The 14,997-nt window shown below is 39.6% G+C and overlaps 1 protein-coding gene across 1 annotated transcript in view; it reads right to left on the bottom strand.

Moving 5' to 3' along the window:
• The window catches only part of LOC107105915 (zinc finger protein 654-like), a 35,145-nt gene that overhangs the window by 2,484 nt on the left and 17,664 nt on the right, over positions 1-14,997 (bottom strand). The window contains exons 3-8 of the mRNA XM_015405963.1: positions 14,610-14,691; positions 12,741-12,876; positions 9,671-9,873; positions 6,910-7,049; positions 4,466-4,607; positions 93-2,370 (exon numbers count right to left, since the gene is read on the bottom strand). Of these exons, the coding sequence (XP_015261449.1) occupies positions 93-2,370; positions 4,466-4,607; positions 6,910-7,049; positions 9,671-9,873; positions 12,741-12,876; positions 14,610-14,691 (2,981 nt within the window). The remainder of the gene's footprint in view (positions 1-92; positions 2,371-4,465; positions 4,608-6,909; positions 7,050-9,670; positions 9,874-12,740; positions 12,877-14,609; positions 14,692-14,997) is intronic.

Here is a 14,997-nt window from a genome sequence, read left to right as displayed (position 1 = left end):
AAGAAAACCTTTATATCAAAAAGGGAAATTTGGGGTCTCTTTTTCAATGGCCAGAACTACACATAAGACAGCAGCAGCACTGTAAGACTTACTTTCATCATCTGAATCGAATCCAAAGAGTGTCTGACACTTCTTTTGTGCAAGGTGAAGCTGAAGTGCTTCCGAGTTACAGTAGGTGGTCAGGCATTTGCTGCATCGTAACCTCTCTGACTTGCTACAAGTTTTATCTTGTTCTAAATGAGCATCTACTTTGTCCATCAAAGTTTTTCTACGTTTTGGCATGCTAATGTACCGTTCATCAAGGTAACTTGGAGGCAACGGTCTAACATAAGGTTTTGTTAAAATCAAGCCATATGAAGTGTTTTCTGTTATCTGATTTGGTTTGGAAGGTGACTGAGAGACTGTTGCAATACTGTTTGGTAGAATATCATTACAGTTCTGTAAAACTGGCAGAATGGACTCATTTTCTGTCCTTGTGTTGTCAGTCACTTTTTCCAAAGCACTCTCTGAAGGAGCCTGTTCCAGTTCACTATGCCCATTGACTAATTGGTTACTATCTTTACAGTCCTCAGAATTTGGCTCTATCGCAGGTATCTTTTGGTCTATCAAGTTCACAACTGTAGCAGTATCATCACATACATGTTCATTCCCATTCTGTGTTAGACTATTTACTTTTTTCTCACTCTGGATGTAGGTCTTTGGTTCTGTAGAATCTTTCCTTGATTTCCAAGTTGGAACTGGCAAGTCTACTGTAGCCTCTTTTTCATTACTGCTCATTGCTTTTTCTCGGATGCTGCTCTGGGATTCCAAAACAATATCTGAAGAATTATTTTCATTGACTTCTTCAGACTGATCCATTTTGTGTGAATAATGTTGAGCTTCATGCTCAAACAGCAATGAAAGGTCCTCAAAAAGCTCACAGCACTCTGCAAAATTACACTGAGCTTTAAACTCACTGTGACTTTTTGTGTGCTCTGCAAGCTCAGTGGACAGCTTAAATCTTTGATTACAATTAAAATGTAAACAAAAATGTACATTTGGATATACATGTTGCTTTAGGTGATCGATAAAATGTTGGCAATCTAAAAATTTTCTCTGACAAAAGCGGCATTTTCCTTTATTTGACTTCATTATATGCTCTTGCACTTTCAGATCAGTGGGATGAGCTTTTCGTGCATGCTTATTCAGAAACTGAATCTTTTTAAAGACTCTAATGCAGCCACTTGCAGGACACTTGAAGTTGCCTGCCTGGTCCATAATGTTCAGGTCATTTTGAGGGCATACTATACCATTTATTCTATGAAGTATGGGGAACTCCTTACTCAAGGTGGCATCACTTTCTGGCAATCCTTCTGTAGTTTCTGGCTCAGGAGTGTTATTTGAATGGCTATCACAACTACCATTTTCAATAATGGTATCCTGGTTGCTAACATGATTTTCAGTCACAGCCAATGGGAATTCAGCATTCTGTGGCTCCTGATCAGTACTTGGAATGATAACTTCCATTTTGTTATCTTTAGAGTTCTCCAAGTTCCCATTTTCGAGAGGAACATCTGCTCCAGAGCAGTTTACTTCATTGACATCAGAAGATTTTTGATCGTGACATGGAAAAGCGAGCTGATGTCTTGTTATCTTCTTGATATGATTCTTTAAGTGCTTAAGCATTACTCCTTTTTGCCTGAATTTTCTGCGGCACATTACACATGAAAAACTGCCCTTTTTCTGGTGAGCCTGTGCATGCCTCACAATATGACCCCCAAGAAATTCCCTATTGCATAGCACACAGAGGTGCCTAGGTACATTGTGATCAATTTTAGGTGATCCAAGAGCTATGTGGTTCTTTCTGGAATTACCATGTGCTCCAGGAAGATCTTCATGGCCTAGTTCTCCATTGCTTACATCTGCTAGACAAGAATGATCACTACGCAATGCTCGACGTGGCTGCTTCTGTGTACTAGAAGGAGAATGTTCCCGTGTACTTTTATTTAAGTCAACTGATGCTTTGTCCTTTAGCAGTGCTAAACAGTTCTGCTTGATCATCAAGAAATTCCAGAACTCAGGATCAAAAAACAAACCCTTTTTCAAAATTGGAAGCAACTCAAAACGGACACGGTTCTGAACAGAACTGATTTGTTCATTGTATTCTTCATCTGCATGCTTATACAAATGTTCAACAGTGTAATAGGACTCGAAGGTGCGCTCAAGAAAAAAGATGGAAAGAGCACATATTCTGACAATCTCCAAATCATTTGGCAAAAAGTGAGAAATAGTTTTGTATATTAGACATTTCACTTTTGGGTCATCACGGAGATCCAGCTGGAGAGCACTTCCACATATTTCAACACAAATCTGCAAACCATCCTTGCCAACCTGTGAGAAAGAATAAAAGCCCATTACTCTAAAAGTTGACTTACATTTACAACATGCAGACATTTCATTCTAAAAAAAAATGTGGAGTAAAACTTGAAAGAACACAATTTTAAATTGCAGTATTTAAGAATTTTAAATTGCAGTATTTAAGACTTAGTAACTATGTAGTAAACACGATGCACGTTTAAATTGCAGTATTTAAGAATTTTAAATCGCAGTATTTTAGTAACTATGTAGTAAACACGATGCACCGGAGTATACAGGGAGATGTGGTTTGATAAGCATAATGATCCTCGGCCATAAAGGGCTTACAAGCAAATAGTAATCAGTACAGGTGATGGAACACCTGTATTAAATGTCTCAAGTGGTTGACCCTGTATAAAAGTCTTGCTACTGCATTTGCATAAACAGAAGCTCTGAGATTGCAAAGTCAGCCACATGTAGAGCATGTTGCAGTACTCTGCACATTCAACATGCAAAACCAGGTTCTAAGTTCAGTTTCATCTACAAGCTACAGGGTGCCCTTTTCAATTCTTCATTATATACTCAAGCACTGTTTTGTCAGTAGTCACAGTCACACATAATCTTGAAGTTCACAATTCTGCTAACCAGCTTCCCAGTGTGAATAAGATACTTATGCATTGGCATACTCTTTATATAATTTTTTAACTGGTAGATGAATATATTGAATGACACAGCCTTCAACTTTTTCTCTAAAAATCTGGGATCTTTGGCACAACCCATTTACATCTACCAGACAATGACTTGGACCCAAAGTGCCACCAGAAGAGCTTCATTAATAGACGTTTCCTGCCCTGTCTTCCCACTGTACCCACAAAGTATCCTGAAATGCTACTCTTCATGAACAGAGGACTTAAGGGGGGCTATGCAGAAGGAGGAGGGAAATCAGCAAAAAGCCCCCCTTCAGTTGTTGGAAGTGCTTTACACTGATGGAAAACAACTTTTGGATCAAGCCCTAAATTCCTCACCAATAGTAAATTAAGGAAGCATGTGAAAATGTGCTTCTCCTTTATACTTCCATGATAACACACCACCAGGGGAACTGTTGTCTACTGTGATGAGATGCACAAGCTAGAGATACAATGAAGAATCATATTAAGAGGGTGCCTCTGTTACAATTCATGTATTCTATTAAGCTTTCTTTAAAGCAAATGTATATGGCAATGTGGACAAGTACTAATGGAAAGATTTTTAAATATGCAGTTATCACCTTGGAAAACACACATAATACAGAAAACGTAGTAACTGGATGCAGTAAATGCACCCAGACTTCAAAGATGTTTTTAAAACAGTTATGATCTTATAGTCCTCTGCAGCTATCACATTTAACTTGGCCATCCTGGTGTTGTTTGTTCACATATTTTTAATTTAATTATTTCATAATTTTAAATGTATGTTTAATTTCTCAAACTTTTTAAAAAAAATTATGTTTCCTGCCTTGTGGACTTATCTGGGTGGAAAGATGGTGTACAAATGTTTTTAATTAATTAGGGTCAAGATAAACATCTGAATACCTAAACTCCAGTTAATAAACCAGCATGTAAAACTATCGTTTGGAGTGGGTTTGCAAGCCAGTTTGCATTAATTATGATTAAAATTCATCCCCATGCTAGACAATCAATGCTTAAGGAAACTTCCCCTGCCTCTTCAGGCTCTGCCTGCAAGAAGGTGTTACTTGTGTCTCTTTATGCACATGCCCTGGAAGCAGGGCTTAATTCAGCAAGCAATACCATAGCTTTACTTGATAGGATTAGGATAACAAAACAATGGTTATTTCTAGCCACAGTTAACATTAGAATTGTACCACTCCTATGTCAGATTTGCATAACTAGAACTGATTTGGATAGATAAAATATATATACTATTGCCTGCCTTTTATACATATATTTTATGCACTTCATTTGTGGGCTTAATTTTATCTTATCAGTCTTCTACAATCTAAGAAAACACATTGGTACAAAATGGTGGTTTAAAAAGTTATGTATCTGTTCTCCTGTTGCAATGATAATTTAACAAGTACTTGCAAACACTTCAAAGAACATGTCTAATACATAAAAAATACGCCATAACTTACTTCATCTTTAATAACTTTCATGAAAGGGAAAATAACTCTTATATTTGTAGCTATTCTTAGAAGATGGTAGCACTGATCTACAAATGCCTGTTTTGATGGATTAGATTTAAGTTGTAGTTTGCTCCAAATAAAGATCAGCTCCCTATAAATAGACAGAACACAACCTGTTAGTATGATTTAGACACACTATACTTCAAAACACACTGTAATTGTACTTATAAGTGCTAGTAATGCAACCAGAAATGCATGTTTGTTAATAACTTGTAACATACTGTAAAGCTCAATCTGATTAACGCTCATCTGACTGTAACTTGTTACACCAAAATTTGAGAACTTGGATGGTATATCTTAGAGCACGCCATCTAATTTTAAGGAATTATTAATATTGTGAGCACTTTAAATGTAATAATGTTTTAAGCTGTTTAAAAATGTTTTAAAGTTTTATGTTGTCTAGGTACATTGTACCGACCTCTGTAAGCCGCCCTGAGCCTGCCCACAGGGAGGGAGGGGTATAAATACAAATAATAAATAAACAAACACAATTTTTAAGTCAGGCATTCCTAAGTATTCCACGTGAATGCATAGCAAATCCAGGTAGAAAAAATATTCTGTATAATTTCTGAGTTTTGCATCTACTAAAGCTATAAAGCTTTCTACATAAGTTGCAGATAAACTTAATAGGAAGCATGTTTTCTTGACAGTACCTACTGAAACCTTAGTAGTACATATGTTCAACAAAATATGGTTATAGTTGAAAGACACGACTGGTCCTATTTCTCCTACATTCTCCTCAAAAAATCGAACCTGATTAATTACAGTCATTTATTGGGTTGTATCCTACCAACCACCAGAGCAACAAACTTGTGGATCCAGACCTTCCCTTAATTCCTGTTCTCTCATTAGCTCCTTTTTGATCCTGAAAAAGCTAATGCTGGAGGACCCACATGGACAAAAAGAACTGAGGGGCAAGTGGCTGCGGTGAGGAGGCAGAATTGGGCAAAACTGCCCGCTACCCTCTTTAGCTAGCAGGGAGTGTTTGCAGGAAGAGGCGTGATTTCAACCAGTTCCCCTCCCCCGTTATTAGCCAGACTCCTCCTACAGAAGGGCAGTTAGACACCAGACACCCTTCTTTAATATCACCCCCAAAATCATGTGTGTACTGTACTGCCTGGCCTGAGAGGTTGAAACAAAATGGAGCCGAAACAAATAGAATGGACGCTAGCCAGAGACAAGCCTGAGAAAATATTTTGGGTAGGTTACTCAGGATAGCTGACATGTTAATAGCTCTCTTCCCCACCCTAAAAGAGATACTCAATCTCAATAATGGATTTCCTGAGAGCACCTCCCCTCACCTGGACTTCACCCTGTCCACTCCTGGTCCTGTTTCCCCTTGCTTGATCACCTTAATTAATGGGCTATTTATATATCCAACAGCCTCTCCCATCCTGCAGTCAAGGGTCATCAGAACACTTTCACACTTCTAGTTTACATTTAGCAATCTCATCAGGAGAACATTAATACCACTCAGGCACACCCATCACAAGTTTCTCTAGGTCTTTGTCCATCCAGGCGAGAGCCATTACGCCTCTCCCAACACACTGTTTTACCCCTGAAAAACTAATCATGGTATTGTTTTAGGGAGACATACGTCATACCACCACCGGGCTACCTTTTCCTATAACTGGACACGCTCTGCTCCATGGAATGTGTGTGGGTTCTCTCAGCGCTAAACATCGCACCCCCATTCACTTGCGGGCTTCCTCCTTCTCTCTGGGAAATACAGGCCATTTCTCTCATTGTCTTCCATGGACCTTGACCTCCAGGACTTTGTAAATACTGCCTTCCCCAAATCACTGTTCCCGCTAATCCCTCTTATTTTCCTCTTAGATAGTTTGTGTCTTCCCCATGTGCTCCGAGTGTATTTTACTCTTTTCTTTTAATTATAATAAAAACACCTTTCTGGGGCTCTCCTGCCTTCCCTGAGCCGCAGCGCTTCTGCGCGGGGCTCTCCAGTCCTCCCCTGAGCCACAGCACTTCTGTGCAGGCCCGGGGGAGTCGGCAGCGGGGCTCTCCGGGCCTCCCCTGAGCTGCAGCGCTTTCGGCAGGGGGAGCTGGGGGCGGGGCTTGCCGCCGCCACCATTTGCACGGGCTCCTGGGCTGCCGGAGCGGCGCTCTGTCATGCTCCGGCCCCAAAAGACCCCTGGCTAATACTTTAAAGCCTAAAGCCATGGATTTTGCAATCAGTACCACTGCAGTATGCCCCTACGCCCTGGGATATTGTCAACAGATAGCTGCACAGGAAAGAAAAATGAAATACACCCAAAGGATAGAAATCAGAAAGCATTAACTACAGTTGAAAAAAATTACAATTCTACGAATTCTTTGTAGTAATAAAAACCTGCAATCTGCTTAAGAGGGTGTATCACTAGAAAGAAGGCACTTACCAGATGCAATACATATCTCCTTTCTGGAGATGTGGAATAAGGAATGACTCACAAAGATACAAGGCTAAGGCAGTCTTCCCTTCTTTTGCAATGTTGCAGATGATTTCAACACCATTCATACAGTCGGTTTTTAGCAAATGCTGTAAAAGCAAAATGAGATAAACTTAAGTAACCAGGGCTGTAATATGAAGAACACCTTCCTGGGAGTAAGTCCCACCAAATAAAACACATTTGCTTCTCAGGGAGAGAAAGAAAAAGACAAATAAGTGCAAATACATTTCCCTTAGAAATGGAGGCTGGATCAAACTCCCTCTTGTGCAAGCAGAAAAGAACTTGTGTCTGCACAAGAAGCAGGAGTGCCTTTCAATTCCCCCTTCCACAGTGCTCCCCCCCAATGTCCCTAGGGCATCTGCTCTTCAGGAGCAACTTTTGGGGGAGGGGAGGGGGCACAGAGAGTGGGAAAAGGTTGCTGAGGGAAAAGCTAATGCATAAGCAAAGTTCTGAGAAGTTTTTAACCCAACCCAGAACATAATTATTTTTAAATTTTGTTAGCCTACACTGAATATCGTTGTTTATGGAATAGTACAATAAAACACTTTAATATATAAACAGAAATAATTTCAATGCTAAGCTGATGTTATTAGGAACACTTTTGTTAAATGTGAAAGCTGTCTTCAGGGGGATGGGAAGTACTAAACAACGGTTTACAATGACAAGTTTTAAAATATGAGACAGTTTCTAAATAAAGAATATTTGAACACTGTGCAAACTGCTTGACAGTTTTGAAACAGCCATTTTTATCCACGCATATGTGTGCCAAAGGACACTGTCAAGGAGGCCAAACCTGACCCACGTGGGTTCCCAGGGCTAGCATGCACAAGAAATCAAATTCTGGTAGGAATATATAGTTTATTAAATACTTAATTTAACAAATAAACTTTGTATTTCTAGGCAACACAAACTCTTAAAGCCATGCAACAGAGAAAAACAAGGAAGCCAACTTTCTAAGACATTAATACCTTGTATTAGATGGCACAGTCTTAAAGTCTCAAAGTCAGAGACAGAGGCTTAAGCATTCTCTACGTAGCCAAGCATATCGTGGTCCAGGCTTCAGTCCACCAGAATCAGAAAGTTAAGCATGGTCTCTCTCTGGCTCCTAGCCCAATTATAGTCTCGTGCCATCTAGTGCCAGGTGATGGTTCAAATCCACTCAGAACACATTCTTGCAGAAGGTTATGCCATTGCTCCTGCTTCTCCCCACCCCCCAATCTCATGGGCCACAGTTTCTCAAGAAGAGCTAATTATCACATTCTTCACTCTGGCCTTGAAGATGTAGGCAGGAAGGCCCAATGAGTGACACCTGCAAGCTGGAATAGGCCTGCTAATATTCACATTAACTCTCGGGAGGAAACGGGTACTTTGCTTCTCACACACTCCATAACAAAGGACAAATACATTAAGCTTTGTAATATTGTTACTTATATAGAGAAGCACAGCTGACAGAAACAAACAAGTTGAACATAACTCAAGGCTGAGCTTCATTTTAAATCTGTATTTTTTGCACTGTCCTATGTTAAACGTAACTATTGTTATGTAGTAAACACTGTTACTCAAGTACTTCATTTGCTACATGTCTGGGAAAGATCATGGCTTCTAATGTTATACAGATTTCCAAGGAAGTCAATATGTAGTTATGCATGTAATCTTTAGAAAGCTCAGACACTGATAGAGTCAACACTGCCTATAAAATATACATTCATTTTCTATCTCTGTATGATCTTTGGTCAAACTAATTTGAAAGATTTCTATAGCGCTTCAAGAACAAGCTGAGCCTAACATGCAAATTATCACCAGCCACATTAACTTCTAATGAGTAATATTGCCCCAGTCTGCAGTGTTACAAATTTCTTCTTACATTTTAAACATTTATTTTAATTGCATGTAAAAGATGACCTTTTACCCATTTAGCCCTTCAAAGAGGAAAACTCATACGCTGCAAGGCTTATTATATTCAAAAATATTTTCTTTCTAAAAGTTTTTCTTAAGAGCAAAATGAAGTTGACCAGAAACTGCTTACAATCTGGTCTCCTAACTTTTGTAAGTATAGGACCTAGTTTTCTTCCCTTGATATGTCAGAAATAATCATCAACCTGGATCACTGCTAGTTCCATAGCAGCATTAAAGAAAAATAGCTTCCAGTGCTCTTCAAACATTATCTCCAGTAATTGGGTTGACCACAAACAACTGCAAGCTGACCTCCACTTGTGGAACTATCTTTCCTTCCACATTCTTCCTGCTGCAGGCCCCCCCCCCCATTTCCAAAGGTCAGGGGTATTTACAGTAGGGTTGCTAATCTCCAAGTGGGGCCCGGAGACCTCACAGAATTGCATCTGATCTCCAGACTACAGAGATCAGTTCCCCTGGGCTGTTTTGGAGATTACACTCTATGACATTATATCCCACTGAGGTCCTTGCCTTCCCCAGGCTCCACCCCCAAAATCTCCAGGAATTTCCCAACCAGGAGTTGGCAGCCCTAGTTTAGAGAATGGCATGAGATGCAACACAGGTTATGGGGGGGGGGAGAGTCAGTAGAAGTCCCTCCCTTTTGCATGAACAGTACTGCCCTTCGCTTGTGATGGGGGAGTTTGAACTCAACTCATTTGTCAACTCATTGTCCTATTTTGGTGTTGTATACAATTTTCCTTTATGAACACAAAAGGATAAGCAGCATTACTAAGCAAACATTTACTGAAGATTGTACCTCTTGGAATAACTGATCTTCCAGTGATGACACAGAAAGACACATGAAAAATGCTTGATGGAAATATAGTTTTTTGCTAATTTCAGGATGATTCATGCAAGATTTGATGAGAGACATTGCCTCTGGGATGCGTTCACAGGCGATAAGATATCTGACACGCAATTCAAAGAAGAGTGGATTTTCAGAACTTAAGTAACGGTTAACTGGTAAAGAAAAAGACAGAAATAAATTAGATTACACAGATCTTAAACTAAAGATTTAAATTTAATTTATACATAAACATGAGAAGTAATTGTTAAATTGAATGGAGATTAAGCAATTAGGAAAAATCTATCCACAGAAGGCCACTTTTCTAAGAAATGTAAACAGATAGTAGAATCAAGCCAATGCTCTCAAAACAAAAGCTAAACTCCAGTGGCACCTTTAAGGCCAACTAAAGTTTTATTCAAGGTATGAGCTTTCATGTGCATGCACACTTTTTCAAATACATTGGAATGGAAGGTAAGGTTCAAACTTATAGACAAGGGAGGGCAGGGAGGGCGGAATACAAATCAAATTAAATTAAAAAAAAAGACGGGCTGAACAGTAAATTAACATGTAACATGATGAAGATGTTTTAAAATATGTGAAGACAAAACAAAATAACAAGCTAGGGTTATAAGGTCAACAGCTGTAAAATAATAAATTTGTCAAAATATGATTGAGACTTTCCATTCACTCCTCTCAGGCGTGGAGGTCACTTAACAGCATTTTTTTTTCTTTTTGAGGTGGGTGCAGTGTTATGTCAGCCAAACATTCCAATATTCTTTGTATTACGTTCAGTATTCTAATATACTATTCTGAAAAAGACATACATTAAAATACAGAAGATGTATAGTACCTCTGTATGAGAATACATATGTTAGGACTGAATAAGTTAGCATATGTAATGAGATAAGAAACCAATATCCCTGTTGAGTCCTGGGGAGGTTTTTGTTCCAAGTTGTAATTCAGCAGTTTCCTTTTCCATTCTGTTCCTGAAGTTCCTGTAGCTGTTTTATTACAAAGGAACCTCAGGAACAGAATGGAAAGGGAAATTGATGAATTACAAGTTATTACAACGTTTGGAACAAAAACCTCCCCAGGACTCAACAGGGATATTGGTTTCTTATCTCATTACATATGCTAACTCATTCACTCCTCATATATGTATTCTCATACAGAGGGACTATACATCCTCTGTATTTTAGTGTATTTCTTTTTCAGAATAGTATATTAGAATACTGAATGTAATATAAGGAATATTGGAATGTTTGGCTGACATAACACTGCACCCACCTCAAAAAAAAGTGACCTCCATGCCTGAGAGGAGTGAATGGAGAGTCTCAGTCTTATTTTGACTTATTTATTGTTTTACAGCTGTTGACCGTATAACCTTAGCTTGTTATTTAGTTTTGTCTTTGTATATCTTAAAACATCTTCATTATGTTACATGTTAATCAGCCCATCTGTAAGTTTGAACTTTATCTTCCATTCCAATGTACTTGAAAAAGTATACATGCACATGAAAGCTTGTACCTTGAATAAACCTTAGTGGGTCTTAAAGGTGCCACTGGACTCTAAATTTGTTCTACTGCTTCAGACCAACACGGCTGACCACCTAAAACAAGAGCTAGTATGCCAGTTGCCCCAGAAGCCAATACTCAAATCCAAACAGTAACATTAAAAGAAAATAGTATTACAGTCTCATGAAATCCACGTTAACATCACAGTTGCAACTGTCTGATAAAAAGTCCTCTAGAGAGAAACAGTGTTATTTCTGTGTTCTCAGCTGTGCTTTATTCAGAGCTCCTATACAAGCAAAATCTTGAAAGCTGAGGGAAGATATGTTCACACAGTGGGGACATGCATAGGCATACTTTTTGACTGTTTTCCCTCCCTCAATCTGAGCAAAGTGGGATGTCTTCAGGAATGACTGAATATTTATTTCAACACCTTCACGCATCTAAGCAGTCAGTTGGCTAGTTCTAATGACTTAGATCCTAACCATGTTTTCTGTGGGCAGAAGGCACTTCTACAGGGAAAAGTAGGAGGAAATTTTCATCAATCTTTTTCTTCCCTTCACGCCCGCAGACCCCCACTTTGCCACCTACCATCCTTGGAAGTCCACTGGCACTCGGGGTACAATTTTGTGGCCTGGTACAGCAAGTAAGTTACTTCAATCAAGAATCCCATTAAATGCAGGAAATGAAGAAGAGGAGGAGGAGGAGGAAGAGGAGGAGATTAGATTTATATCCCACCTTTTACTACCCAAAGGAGTCTCAGAGCAGCTTAGAATCTCCTTTCCATTCCCCTCCCCACAACAGACACCCTGTGAGGTAGGTGGGGCTGAGAAAGTTCGTTCGAGAACTGCCTGTGAGAGAACAGCTCTGAAACAACATGTAACTGACTCAAGGTCACACCAGCAACTGCATGTGGAAGAATGGGGAATCAAACCTGGTTCTCCCAGATTAGAGTCCGCGCTCCTAACCACTACACCAAGCTGAGGAGTAACAGAATCCTTAAACTAGCTGCGCCTCCCTGAATGCCACTTCTATCTTCTCAGAATATCTGACTGTTCTGAATTGGATCTATTTGAAGGTATTTCTCCCTAGTAAGTATTAAATTGCAAAGGACTGTGGAGCAAGGCAAATATAGTTCTGCTGCGTTTAACTATGACAGTCCTGAGTGGGCCATGTCTATATGTAAAACAAAACAGGTGACAGGATCCCACCGTGGGGCTAATCAATCACATTTGAAATTATTCATCAACGATGCAGCCACTCATCACCAAGGAACTTCAGATGTAAGAAAGATTCAAGCTGGCAGATTCAGAGTGCTGCGATATCCCTCAGCTACCAAGAAAGCAGCCCACAGCCAATGAAGTGATACTGCAAGATACATTACAACCAGAATGGCCAGCTGTCTTATATCTAAAATCAGAAGCAGACTCTTCTGTGACATGTACGTCAAGCTCCAGGAAATAAGAAGTTAAGATACAAAGCTAGTAACTGTGGTACTCTTTCCATTATTTACATCAAAGAATTAATACCTAACTCCTGAGAAACCGGCTTTGCTTTAAGAATAGCTTGTAATACTGGATCTTCCCAAGGTCCTCCATCTCTGATAATTCGGGTCACCAACTCCAAGTTAACATTTCCATATCTATTTAAGAGGTTCTGACATTCCTATAAAAGAAATAATATTAAACAGCTTTACAAAACAGAAAAGCTTTATTCTAGTGAATAAACACACAGTATCTAATACGCTAATGTGACTAGAAACCAGATCTACAAAGTCATATCCCAGAGACCAATAGTCAACTAGAAATTGGAGTGCTACATCTAGCCCTTGTCAGGATACTCTTAAACTCCCATTTAACCACACCTAACAGAGGTGCTTACCATAGGGGAGAGGAGCTCGTGGCCTGGCCACCACTACTCTCAGCACCCCATCATTGATTAGCAGACTTCACTTTCAGCAGCACTGGAAAGTTTCCTTAGTTGTGGGGAGGGACAGCTCCATAGCCAGTATGCATGGCCAATGACAAAGGAAGCACTGATCTCACAGTCCAGTCCCCCAGACTGAAAAGTTTCCTACCCCTGAGGTTCAGCATTAATCATACACAGTTAACATCAAACAATCTTACTTTTAGGAGCTCCATAGATAAATGGGTCTGTTTAGTGTTTACATTTTGCTTACAAAACTCTACAGAGTAGCACATGCACTGACAGAGTGCTATCATCAATCACTAATAGTAGTCTGTGCTTCTCAATAAAGCACTGAAATGAGGCTACCCACAAAGTAGGAATTTCTGGAAGATTCCCATCCACACAGAAAAAAATAATTACTTTTCAAAAGGCTACAACCTAGCATTTAATTGGTTGATATTTTGACTATAAAAAGAAAACAGGCTGACAATCACAAAAGATGTTCACCGCAGCCCAGAAGCCACAGAGCACTGAGGGCAATTAAGTACTGGCTTAAGGGACTGTTGAAGTAGTGGGGAAAAAAGGCTGCTTGCTCAAGCTCCTAATCACTTACAGCATCTGAGAGGACAAGATTAGGAGGATCATGGAGGACAGGAAGTGCCCCCAAACCATATCCCACGTCCCAATTGGGTCACTGAAAGTTCTAATCACTTGGAAGCTAAGAGTGGGATCCAAAAATCTATGAACAAAGCTCTACTTAAAAACAGATACTTTCTGCTAATCTGGTCTGCTACAGTCTCCTGTACCGTTAAAAAAAAAAAGGTGTCAGCATCAGTGGCAGCTACATTTTACGGAGACTGTAACTTGAGCAAAAAATCCACAAACAATGCAGATCCCTCCTTGCACAAGCAGAAGTGCCTTCCATTCATGCAAGGGTGCCTTATGATACAGCCCTAATGGTCCTGGGAGATGTATGAATTATAATGTGAAGAAAAGCCCTCCCCAAAAAACTCTAAGCTGCAAATGACCAAAAATCCTTGTGGGAAAGAGAGGTGACTCGTACAACGAGGCATACATTCACCACTGCTCGCCCCAAATTCTCCTATACAGCACTGGCAAGGAGAAGTAACAAAACCTTCTTACCACCAACTTTGCGCAGCTCAGGTTCAGGACTAAGAAGCAGCCTCCTATTCATTTAGCCTTAACCTCGGCAAAATTACACTATAATGCTAGACTATGGTCAGGATTAACCAACCAGGAAGATTACTTACTGCCTCCCAACACATAAATAATAGTAATAATTAGAGCTTTTGGGGGAGGGGGGAGAAGCCAGAACTCTCAAGAGGGAAATGAAGTTTCAATGTGTATACTGAAAACTCATGAACTTTTAAGCATTTTTAAAATAATTTTGTTGAAGAGGTTCTGGAACTCCAGATAAAAAGCCCTGGTAATAATCAATGCTGTTTCCCAGTCACAGTAACTGAAATTACCTGAATTGATCCCAAAATGTCTTTTAAAGGATCTTCATAGAACTCATCCTTTCCAAAGAACAGCAGCAACTCAAAAAAACTCCTAGAAATCAAAGCAACTGGGAGTCAGACATGAAACAAAAATGATTGCCAATTATTTCACATTTTTTTCCCTTTAGAAAGTACAGAATCCCTAAATGGCAGACCAGTGTACTGCCTTTGTGTAATAGCTGCATCCATATTATACTAGACCACTGGCATGATAGGCTTTCACTGAACTACTCAATAAGGATGTGGGCAGCCACATTCCCCACCAGTTGAAACTACACAGCTTTTAGTGCAGCTCCACACAATATTAAACTTCTATCTTTGAAGTAACTTCTGCCTTTGAAGTTACAAAGTATAAAAT

This window comes from Gekko japonicus, unplaced genomic scaffold (assembly GCF_001447785.1).
Source record: "Gekko japonicus isolate JY-2015 unplaced genomic scaffold, Gekko_japonicus_V1.1 scaffold365, whole genome shotgun sequence".
NCBI lineage: Eukaryota > Metazoa > Chordata > Lepidosauria > Squamata > Gekkonidae > Gekko > Gekko japonicus.
The sequence above is the reverse complement of the archived record's forward strand: the minus strand, read 5'-3'. Positions and strand labels throughout refer to the sequence as shown.